General features: G+C 46.4%; 1 protein-coding gene across 1 annotated transcript in view; it reads left to right on the top strand.

Annotated features, from left to right (window-relative positions):
* Nucleotides 1-46: 46 nt before the first annotated feature.
* The window catches only part of HAPLN3 (hyaluronan and proteoglycan link protein 3), a 29,258-nt gene continuing 11,379 nt past the window's right edge, over nt 47-17,925 (top strand). Inside the window, exons 1-3 of the mRNA XM_083475208.1 lie at nt 47-165; nt 14,667-14,815; nt 16,640-17,008. Of these exons, the coding sequence (XP_083331334.1) occupies nt 14,695-14,815; nt 16,640-17,008 (490 nt within the window). The 5' untranslated portion in view covers nt 47-165; nt 14,667-14,694. The remainder of the gene's footprint in view (nt 166-14,666; nt 14,816-16,639; nt 17,009-17,925) is intronic.

Raw genomic sequence — 17,925 nt, 5'->3', positions numbered from 1 at the left:
GCTCGGCCCGCGACTGCTCCCCTTTCGTCCCCCTCCCTCCCTTTTACACATTTCATTAAACTTTCAGCTCAACTTCCTCACTCACTCTGCAGTGAGCGATCAAGCCCGCAGCGTCTGCCTTTCCTCGCCTCTCCCTCGACCAGGAGATTGGTTTGGCTCTCATCTGTAAGTTTTGGGATTCCTGGAATGAGGAACTCAGGATTGGGGGTGTTGGGGAGGGAAAAAAAAGAGAGAGATTTTCTTTCTATCCTCTGGGACGCTGCTTTGCGTCCTAGAGGATGGAGCGCTTGGAAGAGGCAGGGCTAGGGGGGGTGTGTGTGCAGAAGCTTTTAAATGCACGGAAGTTCGCCCTTTTGCCAACATATCCTGGAGGCATGTTGACAACGAGAGGATTTCTTTCTTTTATGGGGAGGGGGTGGAAGGGAGGAACTGATGGGACAGGCGTAAAATCCACGGAGGGGGTGTCTCCACCTCAGTCCCACTCAGAGTAGACACATCGAAAGGAATGGACCTTAGGGAGCTATGTCCGTTCACTTCAGAGGGTCTACTCTGAGTAGGATGCAAACTTGGAGCATGCCATCAATGCTGTCGTGATGATTGGGAGGTGAGCTCTGGGCACAGCGAAGTGTAAAAGAGGAATTATTCCAGCCGCTTCCCCAGAGCCAAAAGAAGCATTTTCTGTGATTGTTGGTCAGGCGATGCAGTGCACATTCTGGACGGACGGACTTGCAATCTCGTCCAGGTCTCTGCCGAAGTACCATCCCATTGATTGAGTTTAATACGGTTTACTCCCAGGTAGGCGTTCACAGGACTGCAGCTTTAAAGACTAACTGGTTCTTAACTGGTTCTTGATTTTAAGCACAAACTAATCTCAAGCCTCGAAGTGTGAATACTGTTGATGAGCTCGGATGAGGAAGCAAAGTGGAAATGTCCATTTTTACCTTTGCATCATTTTTACGGGCTCATTTTTACCTTTGCATCAAGAACTGGTTTAAACTGCAATCTTATCCCACCCATACCTGGGAGGGGAGCTCATTGAACTCAGTGGGGCTTACTTCTGAGTAGACATAGAGAGGTTTGTGCTGTTAAACACAACCTTGTCCTCCTGCTTTATGGGATTGTGAACCCTTTGAGTCTTCTTTAATTCTCCTCTGACTGTTGCTGTCCCACATATTCTTCTAAATCCAAAGGTTTGCCATGCTTTTAAAATCGGAATTGGAGAGCTACGTTGATTGCATAGGGTATCTCCAGTTTTAGGGAGCAGAAAATGTGGGACAGCAGGAGTTGGAGGAGAACTCCACGTGGATGAGGGGTAATCAAAGGAAAGACAAGGGGTTCACTATCTATATTAAGGCCAAGGGATGCAGGTGGCGCTGTGGGTTAAGCCACAGAGCGTAGGACTTGCTGATCAGAAGTTCAGCAGTTCGAATCCCCGCAACGGGGTGAGCTCCTGTTGCTTAGTCCCTGCTCCTGCCAACCTAGCAGTTCAAAAGCACATCAAAAGTGCAAGTAGATAAATAGGTACCACTCCGGTGGGAAGGTAAACGGCGTTTCTGTGTGCTGCTCTGGTTTGCCAGAAGCAGTTTAGTCATGCTGGCCACATGACCCAGAAGCTGCACGCCGGCTCCCTCGGCCAATAAAGTGAGATGAGCGCCACAACCCCAGAGTCGGCCACGACTGGACCTAATGGTCAGGGGTCCCTTTACCTACCTTTATGGATGGGCCCAATTTTGCATGTGAAATTGCCCAAACAGCTGGTAATGTTGAAGGGATGAAGACATGTAAAAGCAGAGCGAGCTACAAAGTGCATCTTTGAAAAGAAAGGAAGAATGCAACAGGCATGATTAAAGGTACTGTTAAGGCGATCCCTTTACAGTTTCAACAAATATGTCCTGGGTAATCAAGGAAGACTTGTAGCTTGCCAAAATGTAATACTTCATCACAATGCATATACTAAACTAACAGAGTCCATCACAGCTGATTTGCTATGAAATTCTTTGGATTATACCGTCAGTCAGCTCAGATGAACTCTGCTAGTTTAGTATGTGCATTGTGATATGATTTTTAAGCAAACACATGACCTGATGCCCTAGAAAAGGATGATCTCCCTCCTGGGATTCTATGTGGGGAGGACTGTGCATGTATGCTTAACTGTTAAGTCAAACTGGGACTTTTTCCCATGTAGGTATGCAAAGGTTTTTATTCCGACTCCTTCTTGCTAGATGAGACCTGAAATTCTGGTCTATGTCTAAAGCCACTCCTGGAATCTACTGCTTCCCATAAATAGTTCATGGGGACTTTTGGCAGTTGGGAGATACCTTCTTTTGAAGAACATATCCGTGAATATTACTGTCTCTTTCCATTTCCACGAGACTTAAAAAGACTCTGATTATAAATGGATTCTTATTGCCCATTGAAATATGTATAAGGTGGGATAGAAGTATATTAATTTTAAATAAGCAAATATATGTATTGGCTAGGATGTTGTGTTTGCTTTCGGTCCCAAATTCTTTCCTGCATTGACACCCTTAATTTTTAAAAAAGTGGAATTGGAGGGGAGTGACTTTCAGCAACAGAGATTTGCTTTGCATACAGGAGGACCGAGGTTGAATCCCCAGCATCTGCAGATAGGGCAGGGAATGTCCTCTCCCTGAAAGCCTGGAGAGCTGCTGTCCGTCAGGGCAGACAGAATGGAGCTAGGTGAATGAATGGCCCAACATTTATTTTAATTGTATTTATTTATTGCAAGTAAATCCCACCTTTCCTCCAATGAGCTCAAGGGGGTGCATATGGTTTCCCCCTCCTCATTTAATCCCCACAACAACCTTGTGGGCTAGGTTAGGCTAAGAGGCAGTAGCTGGCCCAAGGTCACCCAGTGCACTCCATGACTACTTGGGAATTCAAACCTAGGTTTCCCAGGTCCTAGTCCAGCACTCTAACAGTTACACTTTGTTCCTGAGCCAGCCTTTCTCAACCTGTGGGTCCCCAGATGTTGTTGAACTACAACTCCCATCACCCCTAGCTAGCAAGGCCAGAGCTCAGGGATGATGGGAGTTGTAGTCCAACAACATCTGGGGACCCACAGTTGAGAACCGCTGTCAAGACCTAAGCACATGAAAATCTCATTGGGATGTAGTCCCTTTCAACCTTTTCCAGACGATTAACCCAAACATGTGTCTGGAAACACTGTTCCAAAATTTTGTATGCTACTGGCAGTAGAGCTGCTGTTTTGACTCACCTTGGGTCAGGTTGTGACTGAGCAGGGTCATGCTCCCATAGCAGAAGGCCAATGGAGGACTTCTTCCATAGTAACACTTTATATTGTCATTGTTATTTAATACAGTGGTACCTTGGGTTACATACGCTTCAGGTTACACACTCTGCTAACCCAGAAATAGTGCTTCAGGTTAAGAACTTTGCTTCAGGATAAGAACAGAAATCGGGCTCTGGCGGTGCGGCGGCAGCAGGAGGCCCCATTAGCTAAAGTGGTGCTTCAGGTTAAGAACAGTTTCAGGTTAAGAACGGACCTCCGGAACGAATTACCGTATTTTTCGCTCTATAAGACGCACCAGACCACAAGACGCACCTAGTTTTTGGAGGAGGAAAACAAGAAAAAAAATATTCTGAATCTCAGAAGCTAGAACAGCAAGAGGGATCGCTGCGCAGTGAAAGCACAGGATAGCTGCACAGCCTGCATTTGCTCCATAAGACGCGCACACACTTCCCCTTACTTTTTAGGAGGGAAAAAGTGTGCCTTATAGAGCAAAAAATACGGTAAGTACTTAACCCAAGGTACCACTGTGTATTGCTTTCTATATGCTGTCATTCTCTCTCCAAAATCTTACCTTCCCCAACCCAGTTTAGAAGTATGCAAGCTACTTTGTCCTTTCTGCACCTGACAGCATAGATTCCTAGGTGAGCTTATTTCCAGGGAAGTGGCTTTGATGACATCTCGTAGGCTGCAGTGCAGACTCGGAAAGATGCTCCTTTGAAATTGCACAGTGGCGTAGCGTGGGGGGTGCAGGGGGGGCCGGCCGCACCGGGCGCAATATCTGGGGGTTAGGGTTAGGGGGCGCAAATCCACGGGTTAGGGGGCGCAAATCCACGGGTTAGGGGGCGCAAATTACTTGCCTTGCCGCGGGTGCTGACAACCCACGTTACGCCACTGAAATTGCATGGGACTTATTTCTGAGTACCCTTCCTTAGGATTGGGCTGTGAAATACGGAAGCCGTGAGAAGTTCTCTCAGTCTGTCTCAACTATAGGAAAGATGCAATGACTAACATCCACCTGACATGGATTTCAGCAGCTGAGATTTGAGCATATGTTGTATTTTCCTGCCGGTATCACTGTGGGCTTAAAATGCTTGACTTGGTTTGGACTGTATCCAGCTGAGGGATGGGGTAGGAGTTTGTTTCCATTTGCATTCAGAGGCAAACTTGCTTAATTTGAACTTCCTGAAACAATACGTGACAATTATTTGCACTTCTTTGCAGTGCAGTTCCTCAGCCAAGAGTGACAAATATGCATAAAAATCTGTCTATTGGTGAAGATAACATACCAGCATTGCAGGGATTTGGACTAGATGATGCTTGTGGTCCCTTTCCAGCCCTACAAGTCTGTGGTAGAATGCATTACGGTTGGGAAGGTTGCTTGGAAAAATCTGTCCTTTAGGCAAACTTGCATGAAAAAATAATGTATGTTAGGAGAAATTTCCAGTAAAGTGACAATGACTGTTCATGGGGACTGATGTGAAAATTCAGATTTAATATCAGAATACAGTGGTGCCTCGCAAGATTCTCTTCGTCTAGCGGTTTTTTCGTCTTGCGAAGCAAGCCCATTGACGGATTAGCGGATTAGCGCTATTAGTGCTTTTAGCGGCTTTTAGCGGCTTTTAGCGGCTTTTAGCGGCTTTTCGCGGCTTATCTGCTGATCGGATCAGCTGATAAGCGGCTTAGAAAAAGGGGGGGGGAGGAAAAAAACCCGCATGAACTCACAAGGCATTTTCGGCTTGCGAAGCAAGCCCATAGGAGATTCGTTTTGCGAAGCACCTCCAAAACGGAAAACCCTTTCGTCTAGCGAGTTTTCCGTCTTGCGAGGCATTCGTCTTGCGGGGCACCACTGTAATGGGAAACTGAACAAGCCCAAAATTTATGGATTTGCCCTTCCCAAATGCAGTGTATCTAATTCAGGGCAAATGCCACTCCTCCCATTTAATTCTTCTTCCTTTTCAGTGATAATGGAAGATATGGCAGAACAAAAACTCGGTCTCCCTATTTGAAGTACAGCCCAAGAAGAATCAGCCCAGATTCACACTGTGCAACTCACCCCTGTAGATGCTGTCCTTACAGGATAAAAAAAACACACACAGCAAATTCATCCAAGTTTTTGGATTGTTGTGTTTTAAAGGCATATGCGTGCCAATTGCACACACCAAAAAATTATAATTGTTGATCTGGGCACAGAAGGTTTTTTGGGAAGGTCAGCGTTACACTGAGATTTATGTAATCTGGTCTATGGAGCAAGTATCATAACGGCTCAGTTTAGATGAGGGGGGCAGATGGTAAAGGAAATCCACAGCTTGTTTAGGTAGGGGAAGGGGCTGGAAGAACAGTCAGCATTTTATGCAGGAAGAGGCTGTAAGGAGACCCATGTAAGCTTGGCGGAGAGATAGGGTCCTGGGGCAGTTTCCTGTAACAGGAGTTTTCCTTTCCCCCTATAAGCGAGTTTTTCTGGTGGGAATTAGGAAGCTCAAGAGAGAGATGAAAGAGAAGCCAGTGAAGAACAAAGAGGGGGCATTGTAAGAAGTGTTGGATTGAGTGAAGGGATAAATGATTCAATTGACAGCATATATAAACATCAGAATTACTCTGCCGGGTCAGGATAAGGTCTGTGTAATCTGACAGTGGCTAGCCCCATATGGTTCCAGATACTGTTCAAGCAGGGCATGCCCATCCACTCTTTGTCATTAGCATCTTTGGATCTAAGGTATAGATTTTGTATATGCAGATACCACGTTTCACTTAAGTTACCCTTGAGCAATAGGCATGCAGCTTCCTGGACAAGATATGGCTTCCTATTTTGTAGCATGCCTCACTGTGTGCTTCTCAGAAACACCTCTTCCCTGGTCTCTTTGGTGTCTGCCCCTTCAAAAAATGCAGAGCAAATTTGGCTCGGGGCAGAGTTAGGGTTGGACTGAGGACTCAGCTACATTAGTAAAAACAACGTTTTGAATGTGTTATAAACATGCAACACCAGATGGCGACAGAGAGCAAAAAGAATTCTATGTGATTTTTACACAGAGTTTTTTTTCTTTTGTTGTAACAATTTAATTTCTGACTTACAGTCATACCTCATGTTACGTTTGCTTCATGTTACGTTATTTCAGGTTACATCCCACGGCGACCTAGAAGTACTGGAAAGGGTTACTTCCGGGTTTTGCTGCTTGCACATGCGCAGAAGTGCTAAATCATGCTTCACACATGCACACAAGCGCCAAATCGTGCCGCGCACCTGTGCAGATACGGCGCTTCAGGTTGCGCTCTTTTCATGTTGCAAACGGGCCTCTGGAACGGATCCTGTTTGCAACCAGATGTACCACTGTATTTTTAGCGCCCCCCCCCCCGCTGTGTGTAGATCCATCCTAGGACTGGGGAGCCTGGTCCAGAGCTTTGCTCAGCCAGGAAGCTCGCTGCATACCCTTGGATCAGTCACTTTAACCAACCTTGCAAGGTTGTTGTAATAATAAATGGAAATGAGGAGACTCTTAAGCTTCCCAGAGGTAAAGGTAAAGGGACCCCTGAGCATTAGGTCCAGTCGTGACTGACTCTGGGGTTGCGGCGCTCATCTTGCTTTATTGGCCGAGGGAGCCGACGTACAGCTTCTGGGTTATGTGGCCAGCATAACTAAGCCGCTTCTGGCAAACCAGAGCAGCACACGGAAACGCCGTTTACCTTCCCATCAGAGCGGTACCTATTTATCTACTTGCACTTTGACGTGCTTTCAAACTGCTAGGTTGGCAGGAGCTGGGACCGAACAACAGGAGCTAACCCTGTCGTGGGGATTTGAACCGCCGACCTTCTGATTGGCAAGCCCTAGGCTCTGTGGTTTAACCCACAGCGCCACCTGTGTGGGATATAAATGTGGGATATAAATGTAAGAACTTAATAAAGGCAGAAGGCTGGGGGAAATTTATATGCCAAAAGGCAAACTCGAGGGAATGCAAGAAAACAGAACAATTTCTGTCAGTGGTGCTCAACATTGTGTTGTAGGCAACACTCGGGTTATACAAAAGGCGATACATAAAAACTGAGTGGTGCTTCCTGCTGGCCAGGAGACTTCTTGATAACCTTAAGCCAGGTTTAAGTTGCCACAATGCTCACTGAATTTAGTAGTCATTTCACACTGTGCTTCAAAATCACCCGTCCTGTTCTTTTAAGACAAGTCCCAGCTAATCCTCTAAATATGGAGGTTTGACTTGGAAACCCAATGTAGGCAGGATGCGGCTTCTGATTTTGTAGCGTACACTTGTGCACCATTGGGCTACAGGAGGACTGCTGGTGTGGATGTGAGAAACAGATAAATTGAGGCTCCTGTGAGCTGGGAGCACAGATCCATCCACACACCAGGCATGCCACTGTGAACTGCTTGTCTGGTCTTTTGCTGTTGCTTTCTCCACCAGAAGCGGGGAGAAATCCTGCCTTATTTCTTCATCCAGTGGACCAATGTGTAAAGGCTCAGGAGTGCCTCTTCCATCCCTGGAGGAGGCTGCCCGTTGTCTCTCTACATGATCCCCTGTTCTGAACGTGAAATTGTAGAGTTGAGACCTTGAAGGTCATCGAGACCAGCCCCTGCCAGTGCAGGAAAACTGCTGCATCCCTGATAGGTGGCCATCTCATTCCCTACTTCAGAACCTTTGCATGCTCGGAACAGAGATTTAGGCACAATCCTGCAACGATTTACAAAGGAATAAGCTCCTACTTCACTCAGCGGTGCATACTTCTGAGTAGGCATGCACAGGGATATGTTGTTAAGCAGCAGTGTCATTGAACTTGATGACACTTACTTTTGAGTAGTCATGCATTATGACATTACTGTTTTGCAGGGTGGTACTCAACTATGTTTTACTTAGACTAGACCGAACGGGTTGCATTCCACTAAGTCCTATTCAAAGTAGACTCATTAATGAATCAAAGTTAGTCATGTCTATTAACTTCAGTGGGTGTTCTGAGTAGGACCAGCATTGAATACCACATATTGAAATGAATGGCGCTAACTTAGCCATGGTCATTAATTTCATTGGGTATTCTCTGTGTTAAACTTAGTTGAATGCCACCCACAGAGGGGCATGCTTTTCTGAAAGCACCTGCAGGGCTGCCACTATTGCAAGTGCCACACAATGTTCATTCTACATTCGTAAGGAATCATTGTCTTACCTGCCCTCTGGAACTCCCTGCCTATTGACATCAAATGGCTACCTTCCCTGTACTCCTTTTGGCACATGCTAAAAATGCTTTTATTTAGGCAAGCTTACCCAGGCATATGCTTTAATCTGTAATTACAGATTACAAATAGTTTTAAATTATGTTTTGATTCACACACACACTTCAACTTCCATCGATCATTTTAATGCCTATTTCATGTTTTTCAAAAACCGCTCAGAGGTTTCCTTTACAGTTCTGCAGTACTCAAATTTTGTTAGATAAAAATAAATTACCGGTTCTCATTTTTCCACACCCTGAAAAGAAACCACTTTTGGCATATCAGTGGAAAAGAGCCACCAGTTTTAATTCAAAACCTTTTTTTGACCTGCCTGGGTATGCCTGCCTTAACTCCATTAACTCTGTGTTAAATGCACAGTTGTTAACAACTACTAGGAGCAGCAACAAAATGTTGCAGTGTGGAGTGTTTCTGCACAGGATGCCACCTACCCAAGCCCTCCTCTAGCATGCACTATTCCATTTCCCCTCCCTCCCAGTCCCCCTCCCCATCCAACAGACAGTCAGCATTCTGTGGCTACTTTGCATGTTCAGCTCTTATTCAGGCATTTCACTCCTTAGTGTCCGCCCCCACAAAATAGTTTTTTTGCCCTTCTGCAAATCTCAGGGTTTCCCCAAACCTACCAACAATCATCCAGTAGTGATGTATGGAAGTGAGAGCTGGACCATAAAGAAGGCTGATCGCCGAAGAATTGATGCTTTTGAATTATGGTGCTGGAGGAGACTCTTGAGAGTACCATTGACTGCAAGAAGATCAAACCTGTCCATTCTGAAGGAAATCAGCCCTGAGTGCTCACTGGAAGGACAGATCGCGAAGCTGAGGTTCCAATACTTTGGCCACCTCATGAGAAGAGAAGACTCTCTGGAAAAGACCCTGATGTTGGGAAAGATGGAGGGCACAAGGAGAAGGGGACGACAGAAGACGAGATGGTTGGATAGTGTTCTCAAAGCTACCAGCATGAGTGGAAGTGGCAGTGGAAGACAGGAGTGCCTGTCGTGCACTGGTCCATGGCGTCACGAAGAGTCGGACACAACTAAATGACTAAACAACAACAACAACCAACAACCAACCATCTCCTTGTCTGCAGTGCTGTTCCATTGACATATTACCTGTCTGGACCTCTGGATATTGGAAACGGAGGGAATGATTTGCTTAAATCTTTTGCCTGGTCTTCAAAATGTGATGGTTATGAGCTTGCTAGACTACGCTTTCATAGTGAGTAATTTAATAGGACAGCCTTCCAGAAATAAGTGGTGGAGAGAGAGACAGACAGACAGACAGAAGATCAAAATAGAGCAGGACAAAGTGGAACATGCAAACAAAATATTTGCTTTAAACTGATTGCATTTTTAAATTGCTGTAGCCTGCCCAGGGACCTTGTGTTGAAGGGAGCATAAGCAATGAAATAATTAACGGCAGTATAAAAATAATGCGGTGTGGAGTGTTCTGAAGGAGTCAACTCCATTCCGTTTCCCCTCCCCGGTTTTCCATCCCTCTCTCACCCTTGGAAGTTTGTGGTCACTGAGCATGCTGAGACATCATTGAGCTATTTGTGTTTTTTTTTAATTACCGTATTTTTCGCTCTATAAGACGCACCAGACCACAAGACGCACCTAGTTTTTGGAGGAGGAAAACAAGAAAAATAATATTCTGAATCTCAGAAGCCAGAGCAGCAAGAGGGATCGCTACGCAGTGAAAGCAGCAATCCCTCTTGCTGTTCTGGCTTCTGGGATAGCTGCGCAGCCTGCATTCGCTCCATAAGACACACACACATTTCCCCTTACTTTTTAGGAGGGAAAAAGTGAGTCTTATAGAGCAAAAAATACGGTACTCCCATAGAATTTTTCACTCTCAATATTGTTTTGTTGTTGTTGGCATCTGTCTTGGGAAACGATGGCAGATAAACGGTTTGACTTCGGGAGTAAAGTCATACGGTTTGAAGAATTATAGTGCCTGCTGAGTCTTTTGAGATGGATGCAGGAGAGACATGTTTTGTTGCAGCTGGGGCAGATGAAGGAGTCCAGTTTTGCTGCTATAGGTGCATGCTGGTGTTTCTTCTCTCTGATGTTTTGACTTCTGCCAGTTATGGAGGGGCGGAGAGTCCCCTGAGCACCCCGCTACTGCCTCCTTATTTCCCGGTAGTTCCCTTTGTGGTGTAGTGGTTAGAGTGTCAGACTAGGACTTGAGAGACCAGGGTCTGGATCCCTACTCTGGCATGAGCCTCACTGGGTGACCATGGGCCAGTCACCATCTCTTGGTCTAACCTACCTCACAGGGATGCTGTGAAGATGAAATGGGGAAGAGGAGAACCATGTGCACCACCTTGAAGCTCCTTGAAGAACCAGGTGGGGTATAAATGCAATACAGTGGTACTTCTGGTTACGTACTTAATTCGTTCCGGAGGTCTGTTCTTAACCTGAAACTGTTCTTAACCTGAAGCACCACTTTAGCTAATGGGGCCTCCTGCTGCCGCCGTGCCGCCGGAGCACGATTTCTGTTCTCATCCTGAAGCAAAGTTCTTAACCCGAGGTATTATTTCTGGGTTAGCGGAGTCTGTACCCTGAAGCGTATGTAACCTGAAGCGTATGTAACTTGAGGTACCACTGTAAAAGATAAATACATAGCAATCATAACTCACGACCCGAGTTTGCTATCTTGCTGTGTGTGTGTTAATGATTGCAGAGTTTAACATCTCTTCAAAACGTCTGTGGCTGAGACAGCAGCCTTAGATGCGATGAACTGGGAGTTTGAAAGCTGTTTCAAGATTATAATTCAAGATTATAATTTGGAAGACAATTTAATTTTTTTTTTATTTTAGTTTTTTATTGGATTGTGATTTGATATGTTAATTGGATGTTTTTATTGGAAAATTAATAAACGCCCTAACAAAAAAGAAAGAAAGCTGTTTTATACCGAATCAGACTAAAGGCCCATGTAGCTCTGTTTTGGGACTACAACTCCCATCATCCCTAGCTAACAGGACCAGTGGTCAGGGATGATGGGAATTGTAGTCCCAAAACAGCTGGAGGGCCAAGTTTGGCCATGCCTGGACACTGGCTGGCAGCAGCTCTCCAGGTTTTCAGGCAGGGAGTCATATCGCAGCCCTACCTGGAGATGCCAGGATCTCTCTCACTCGCAAAGCAGATGTTCTGCCACTGAGCTATCTGACCCTTTCTTTGAAAGCTTGAGTGTGTGGATTTTCTGGTATGTGTGGCAATGATGGGAGAGGACTGGAAGAGGGGAGAGTTGCAAGGCCCCCTCCTTTTCCAAGCAGCAGCAGTGATGGTTTCAAATAGGTTGTAAATTTTTGTCTAAGCAGGGGGCCAAGAAGTCAAATTCCAGAGCTGAGGAGCAAGCAGGGAACCTTGTGGGTATCAAGTGCCCTCTGTTGGTCAGAGGGGAGCCTGCACAGACTTCTGTGATTCAGACTAACCGTGTGCAAGGTTAAGCGTGTTTACTCCAAAGTAAGCTCTGCTAGTAACAACAGCAGCGAGAATATTGGTAGCCAGTTATTGGAAAGGAAATAATATCCCAACAAAAAGGGAATGGTTAAGTAAATTATGGGAGTATTTGGAGTTAGCAAAATTGACTGATTTAATAAGGCACAAATCCAAAACTACGGTATAGAAACAATGGGAATGCTTAAATGAATATTTACACAAGCAGGGTTCAAATACGAAAGTTTGTTTGTGCTTAGACTAACCTTGTGAAGAATACAGTGGTGCCCCGCAAGACGAACGCCTCGCAAGACGGAAAACCCGCTAGACGAAAGGGTTTTCCGTTTTGGAGGCGCTTCGCAAAACGAATTTCCCTATGGGCTTCCTTCGCAAGACGAAAGCCCATAGGGAAATCTCCGGGACAGCGGGGAAGCGCAGCGCGTCTTCCCCACTGTCCTCGGACCTCCTCCGAAGGCTGGCGGTGGGGCGGAAAGCCCTTCTCCCCGCGCCAGCCTTTGGAAGGCTCCTCCGAAGGCTGGCGGTGGGGAGAAAAGCCCTTCTCCCCGAGCCAGCCTTCGGAAGGCTGCTCCGAAGGCTGGCGGTGGGGCGGAAAGCCCTTCTCCCCATGCCAGCCTTCGGATGGCTGTCCTGAAGACTTGCGGTGGGAGGAGGGTTTTCCTTCCCACCACCAACATTCAGAATGCTGTTCTGAATGTTGGCGGTGGGGAGGAAAAACCCTCCTCCCACCGCAAGCCCCGGGAACAGAGGAGAAGCGCTGCACCCCTTCCCCTCTGTTCCCGTACCTGTCCTGAAGGCTTGCGGTGGGGAGAAAAGCCTTTCTCCGCACCGCCAGCCTGGTAAGCGGTTTCCATAGGAACGCATTCATTGATTTTCAATGCATTCCTATGGGAAACCGTGCTTCGCAAGACGAAAAACTCGCAAGAAGAAAAAACTTGTGGAAGGAATTAATTTCGTCTTGCGAGGCACCACTGTATAGAGAACACAAAGATTTGATGGACTATGAAAGAACTCAAGGAAAGGAAGTGACTGAAGAATAGATGTAAAGGTGAACTAGAAACTAAGAGACGTGTGGTGAATGCAGTGTCTTTTAGAATATTTTAACTAGGATGTATATATTGTAATGTTTGAAGTATAAATTTGGTATTATTGATTATGAAAAGTTTTTTTTCCTTTTTTCCTTTTCTTTTATTCTTTCCTTTTATCTTTCGTCTCTTTTCTTTTCTAGTCTGCATGTTGGAAAATACGTAGACAAATGTGTTTACAGTGTTATGTATTGATTTTTCAGTCTATTTCTTTTTTCTTTTTATTTTCTTGTAATATTTAATAAAAACCAATAAAAAAAATAAAAAAATACAAAACACAAAAGTAAGCTCTGCTGAGTTCACTAGCACTAACTCCCTGGAAAGTGTGTTTTGGTCTGCAACGTGTGTGTGTTGTGTGTGTGTGTGTGTGTGTGTGTGTGTGTGTGTATACATATGCTCCAGCCTTGTGAAGTGAGGCCTGAGGATAACTCAGTCAGTAGAGCATGAGACTCTTAATCTCAGTGTCAGGGACTGGGCAGAGGAGGAATGGTGGAGACAGGCTCCCCATCCTAACCCTTTCCAGGAAGGAGGAAACAGAAGACAGTATAGATTCACAACAGGGGTTTGAGGGAGGTCACAACTCAGAGGCAGATGAGGGGGAAATTTGGGGAATCATGGGAGAGTCAGAACAACACCCAGCTGACACGTTGTCATTAGAAAGCATTCCAGACCCTCCATCTCCCAGAACCTGGCAAGCCTTAAAAGTAGGAGAGCAAAGAGCTCAAAGACAGAGGGCATTTAGCAGCACCCGCAGAGGAGACGATGAGAATGAAGAATGAGGAAGTGGGAGAGACGAGGGGTGGAGATTCACTCGGGACAACGCCATTATCCAAGAGGCTGGGTTCTAGAGCCTCTCTCTGGAAAGATTGAAATAATAAAAAAAGGATGGTAAGAAACTTTCCATTGTCTTTATACTTTCCTGGGCAACCAGCTGGGAGCCACTGACACCATCCAGACACTCAGAGTTGTGGGTTTGAGCCCCACATTGGGCAAAGGATTCCTGCATTTCAGGGGGTTGGACTAGATGACCCACATGGTCCCTTCCAATTGTAGAATTCCATGCTTCTATGCAAGTCCGTGTAACTGTAGTTGTTTTGTATACAGTGGTACCTCAGGTTACATACGCTTCAGGTTACAGACTCCGCTAACCCAGAAATAGTGCTTCAGGTTAAGAACTTTGCTTCAGGATGAGAACAGAAATCGTGCTCTGGCGGCGCGGCGGCAGTGGGAGGCCCCATTAGCTAAAGTGGTGCTTCAGGTTAAGAACAGTTTCAGGTTAAGAACGGACCTCCGGAACAAATTAAGTACTTAACCTGAGGTACCACGGTATTCACTAATTTAGCAACTGGACATTAGATTGGGCAGTCACTGTGGCTGCCAGCAATCCTGCTCTGGTGAGAGTCACTCCCCCCCCCCCCCGTTTCAAATTTCATTAATTATTTCTAAATTGTGAGTTATACGTACAAATTTGTATGTGCAAAATTTATGCAAGTGTTGTCTTTTAAAAATTTATTTCTCTCTCTTTCTCTCTCTGTTTGTGTGTGTGTGTAAGTTGCCTCCCTCACATACAACAGTCTCTGTGCATTAACCAGTTTGCTAATTCCCCTCTCCCCTCCTTTGATGGACAGGCTTCTGTTCTGCAATCTCCCGCAAGTGATGCTTTTCCTGCTGGTTGTGATGCTGCTGCAGGCGAGCAGCTGCTACTGCGGCCTCCCTTTCTACAATGGTTTCTACTATGACCGGTTCATGAGTGACAAAGGAGAGGCTGACGATGAAGGTAAGAAGTGGGAAGGGGGAAAAACAAAGCAAAACAGCACCTGAAGAGGGAGAATTTGAAGGAACTGGGTTGGGCTGGAAGGCTGTGGCAGACCCAGTAGAAGTCAGGACCTGGAATAGCTCAGTTGGTCTGAAATATACTCAGAGTCGAGTGTGGATTTCATGCTCTTTATTCAGCTCATAGTAGTGAGGAATGAAAGTTTCCCCAAAATATCTGCTTTATATACATTATTTACACAATGGGTCACACGTGATTGGCTAATTCTGGGATTCTCCTATAGGCCAATCAGGTTGCGGATTCATTTCCACCTGGAGCTGGATTGGGTGGCTCCTGCGGACCAATCATACTGCTGCATTGTTCTAGGACCAATCAGACTGCTGCTTTTTGGATCCTATTCAACTCAGTACATAACATGGTCAAAGCACGAGACTCTTAATCTCAGGGTCATGGCTTTGAGCCCTACATTGGGCAAAAGATTCTTGCATTCAGGGGGGTTGAATCCTGGTCGCTTCCAACTCTACAATTGTATGATTCTATTCATACTTGTAGAGACAATGTGTCTCTGATTGCCAGTTGCTGTGAAGGCTCCTTGACATAGACATCTAGTTGGCCACCGTGAGGATGCTGGACTAAGTGGGCTGTTTGACTGACCCAGCAGGAGTGTTCTTACCTTTACAGATGTGGAAAGCAGGCCATGAGAACCTAATCCCAGAGGCAGTTGCTCCATTGGGGCAAATGGAGCCCTGTCCCAGCTGCCTCATTCTGCCCTCAGCCAATGTCCATCTTCCTGCCCTCTTATTTATAACCAGTCCAGGGCATGTCCCTGGCTGTCAGTTTCCCTTTCTTAAGTTTTGGTGTTGCCTTTGTAGTACTCGGCAGGGAGGGCAAAACCGGAATGAGTTGACTCTGCTTGGCATTGCCTCTGGCGCCACCTACTGTAGGCCTCCCTACCAGTCTTAATGGGCACCTTGAGTGTTTGGGTTGTGAATGCCGTTGCTCGTGTGGCATTCTACTTTAGAATAATAAAAAAGTGGGTAAGGCGAGGGGAGACATGAATTTTACTATCTAATGAGATCATTGATCAATAAAATGAAAGCAATAACCAATGTAATATACTATAAAATAAATAAGACAGTATTGTAGATGATAAAAATTAAAATTATTATTTTTTCCTTTCCTGCACTGATGGTAGTCATTGTTTGGATGGGGGGCTTTTATCCATTTCCGCAGTCACACAATCAGTAGCTGAACTGGGCTCCATACAGTCACAAAAACAAATTACAGTCATACCTCGGGTTGAATGTGCTTCGGGATGAGCATGTTCGAGTTGCGCTCTGCGGCAACCCGGAAGTAACGGATTGCGTTACTTCCGGGTTTCGCCGCTTGCGCATGCGCAGCCGCTCAAAATGACATCACGCGCATGTGCAGAAGCAGCGAAAAGTGACGCGTGCGTGCGCAGACGTGCCATCACTAGTTACGTTTGCTTCTAGATGCAAACGGGGCTCCGGAACACATCTAGAGATACCACTGTAATAGAAAACGCCTCAAAAACAAAAACGCAAAATAAATAGCAAATTCAAAAGTGCCATACTTAATCTGTTCCAGAAGTCTGTTTGACTTCCAAAATGTTTGAAAACCAAGGCGCAGCTTCTGATTGGCGCAGGTGCCCCGGAAACAATAGCCGACAGCCGAATCTGACGTTTGGCTTCCAGAAAATGTTTGGAAACTAGAACACTTACTACCGGGTTTTCGGCGTTTGAGAACCAAGGCGTTTGAGAACCAAGGCACCACTGTATTTCATACCCTGTTTTTCAACCCCTGCAGTTCAATTCCGTGCTGTAAGGCTGATGGTCGAGACTTCCCCGGATGCCATCTATGCCTACCGTGGCGCCAGCGCCGTGCTGCCCTGCCGCTATCATTATGTGCCCAAGCTGGACATCCCGCGGAAGATCCGCGTCAAGTGGTCCAAGCTGCGGGAGGACAACACCAAAGATCAGGATGTGCTGGTGGCGTCTGGGTTGAAGCAGCGGAGCTTTGGGGGGTTCCGGGGGCGCACGACCCTGCAGCAGGCGCCTGACCAGGAAGCGTCCCTGGTGATCGATGACTTGCGCCTGCACGACGCTGGCAAGTACCGCTGCGAGGTCATCGATGGCCTGGAAGATGAGAGCGCAGTTGTGGAGCTAGCGCTCCAAGGTGAGTGGGATGGTGCATTCAGTGGCCATTTTAAAAATCATAATCCAACTTCAAACTAAATTCTGAAATATTCTGGATTGCGGTGGGGAGGAAGCTGAGGCCTGGGGCCAAATCCAGCCCTCCAAGCCTCTCTATCTAGACCTCGGTACTCTCCCCAGACCATGCCGCTGCCTCGCTCTGCTTTGCACCTTCCAGGAGTGTTCTTGAATCCTGCCTTTTGCTTGCCTGTATGGAGGATAGATGTGGGTGGCGCTGTGGGTTAAACCACAGAGCCTAGGACTTGCTGATCAGAAGGTCAGCGGTTTGAATCCCTGCAATGGAGTGAGCTCTCATTGCTCGTTCCCTGCTCCTGCCAACCTAGCAGTTCGAAAGCACGTCAAAGTGCAAGTAGATAAATAGGTACCGCTCCAGCGGGAAGGTAAACGGTGTTTCCATGCACTGCTCTGGTTCACCAGAAGCGGCTTAGTCATGTTGGCCACATGACCCGGAAGCTGCACGCCGGCTTCCTCGGCCAATAAAGCGAGATGAGCGCCACAACCCCAGAGTCGGCCACGACTGAACCTAATGGTTAGGGGTCCCTTTACCTATGGAGGATAGAAAGATAGTGTGTGCCTGTGTAGGCTGCTCTACAAAGCTAAAATGAATATGCGTTGCTCCTCCCACTTTTGCCTCTGGCTCCACCCACCAATGGCATGTGGCCCCTGTTAAGGTTGCCCACAAGTCCCTCAGGCTGACAATGGTTTGTATCAATATCTGGGCGTATGGTATTATGAAGATATAGGCAGGAAGGTATGGGAAATATCCACCTGGATCAAAGCATAAGAAAATTCACATCTCCTCTGCCACAAAGGGTGGATTTCCTCCCCCCCTTCCAGTAGCTATCTTGGCTTTATAGAGCCAGAATTGTTTCCCAGATT

The sequence above is a fragment of the Podarcis liolepis genome (assembly GCF_965112155.1).
Source record: "Podarcis liolepis genome assembly, chromosome: 14".
NCBI lineage: Eukaryota > Metazoa > Chordata > Lepidosauria > Squamata > Lacertidae > Podarcis > Podarcis liolepis.
The sequence above is the reverse complement of the archived record's forward strand: the minus strand, read 5'-3'. Positions and strand labels throughout refer to the sequence as shown.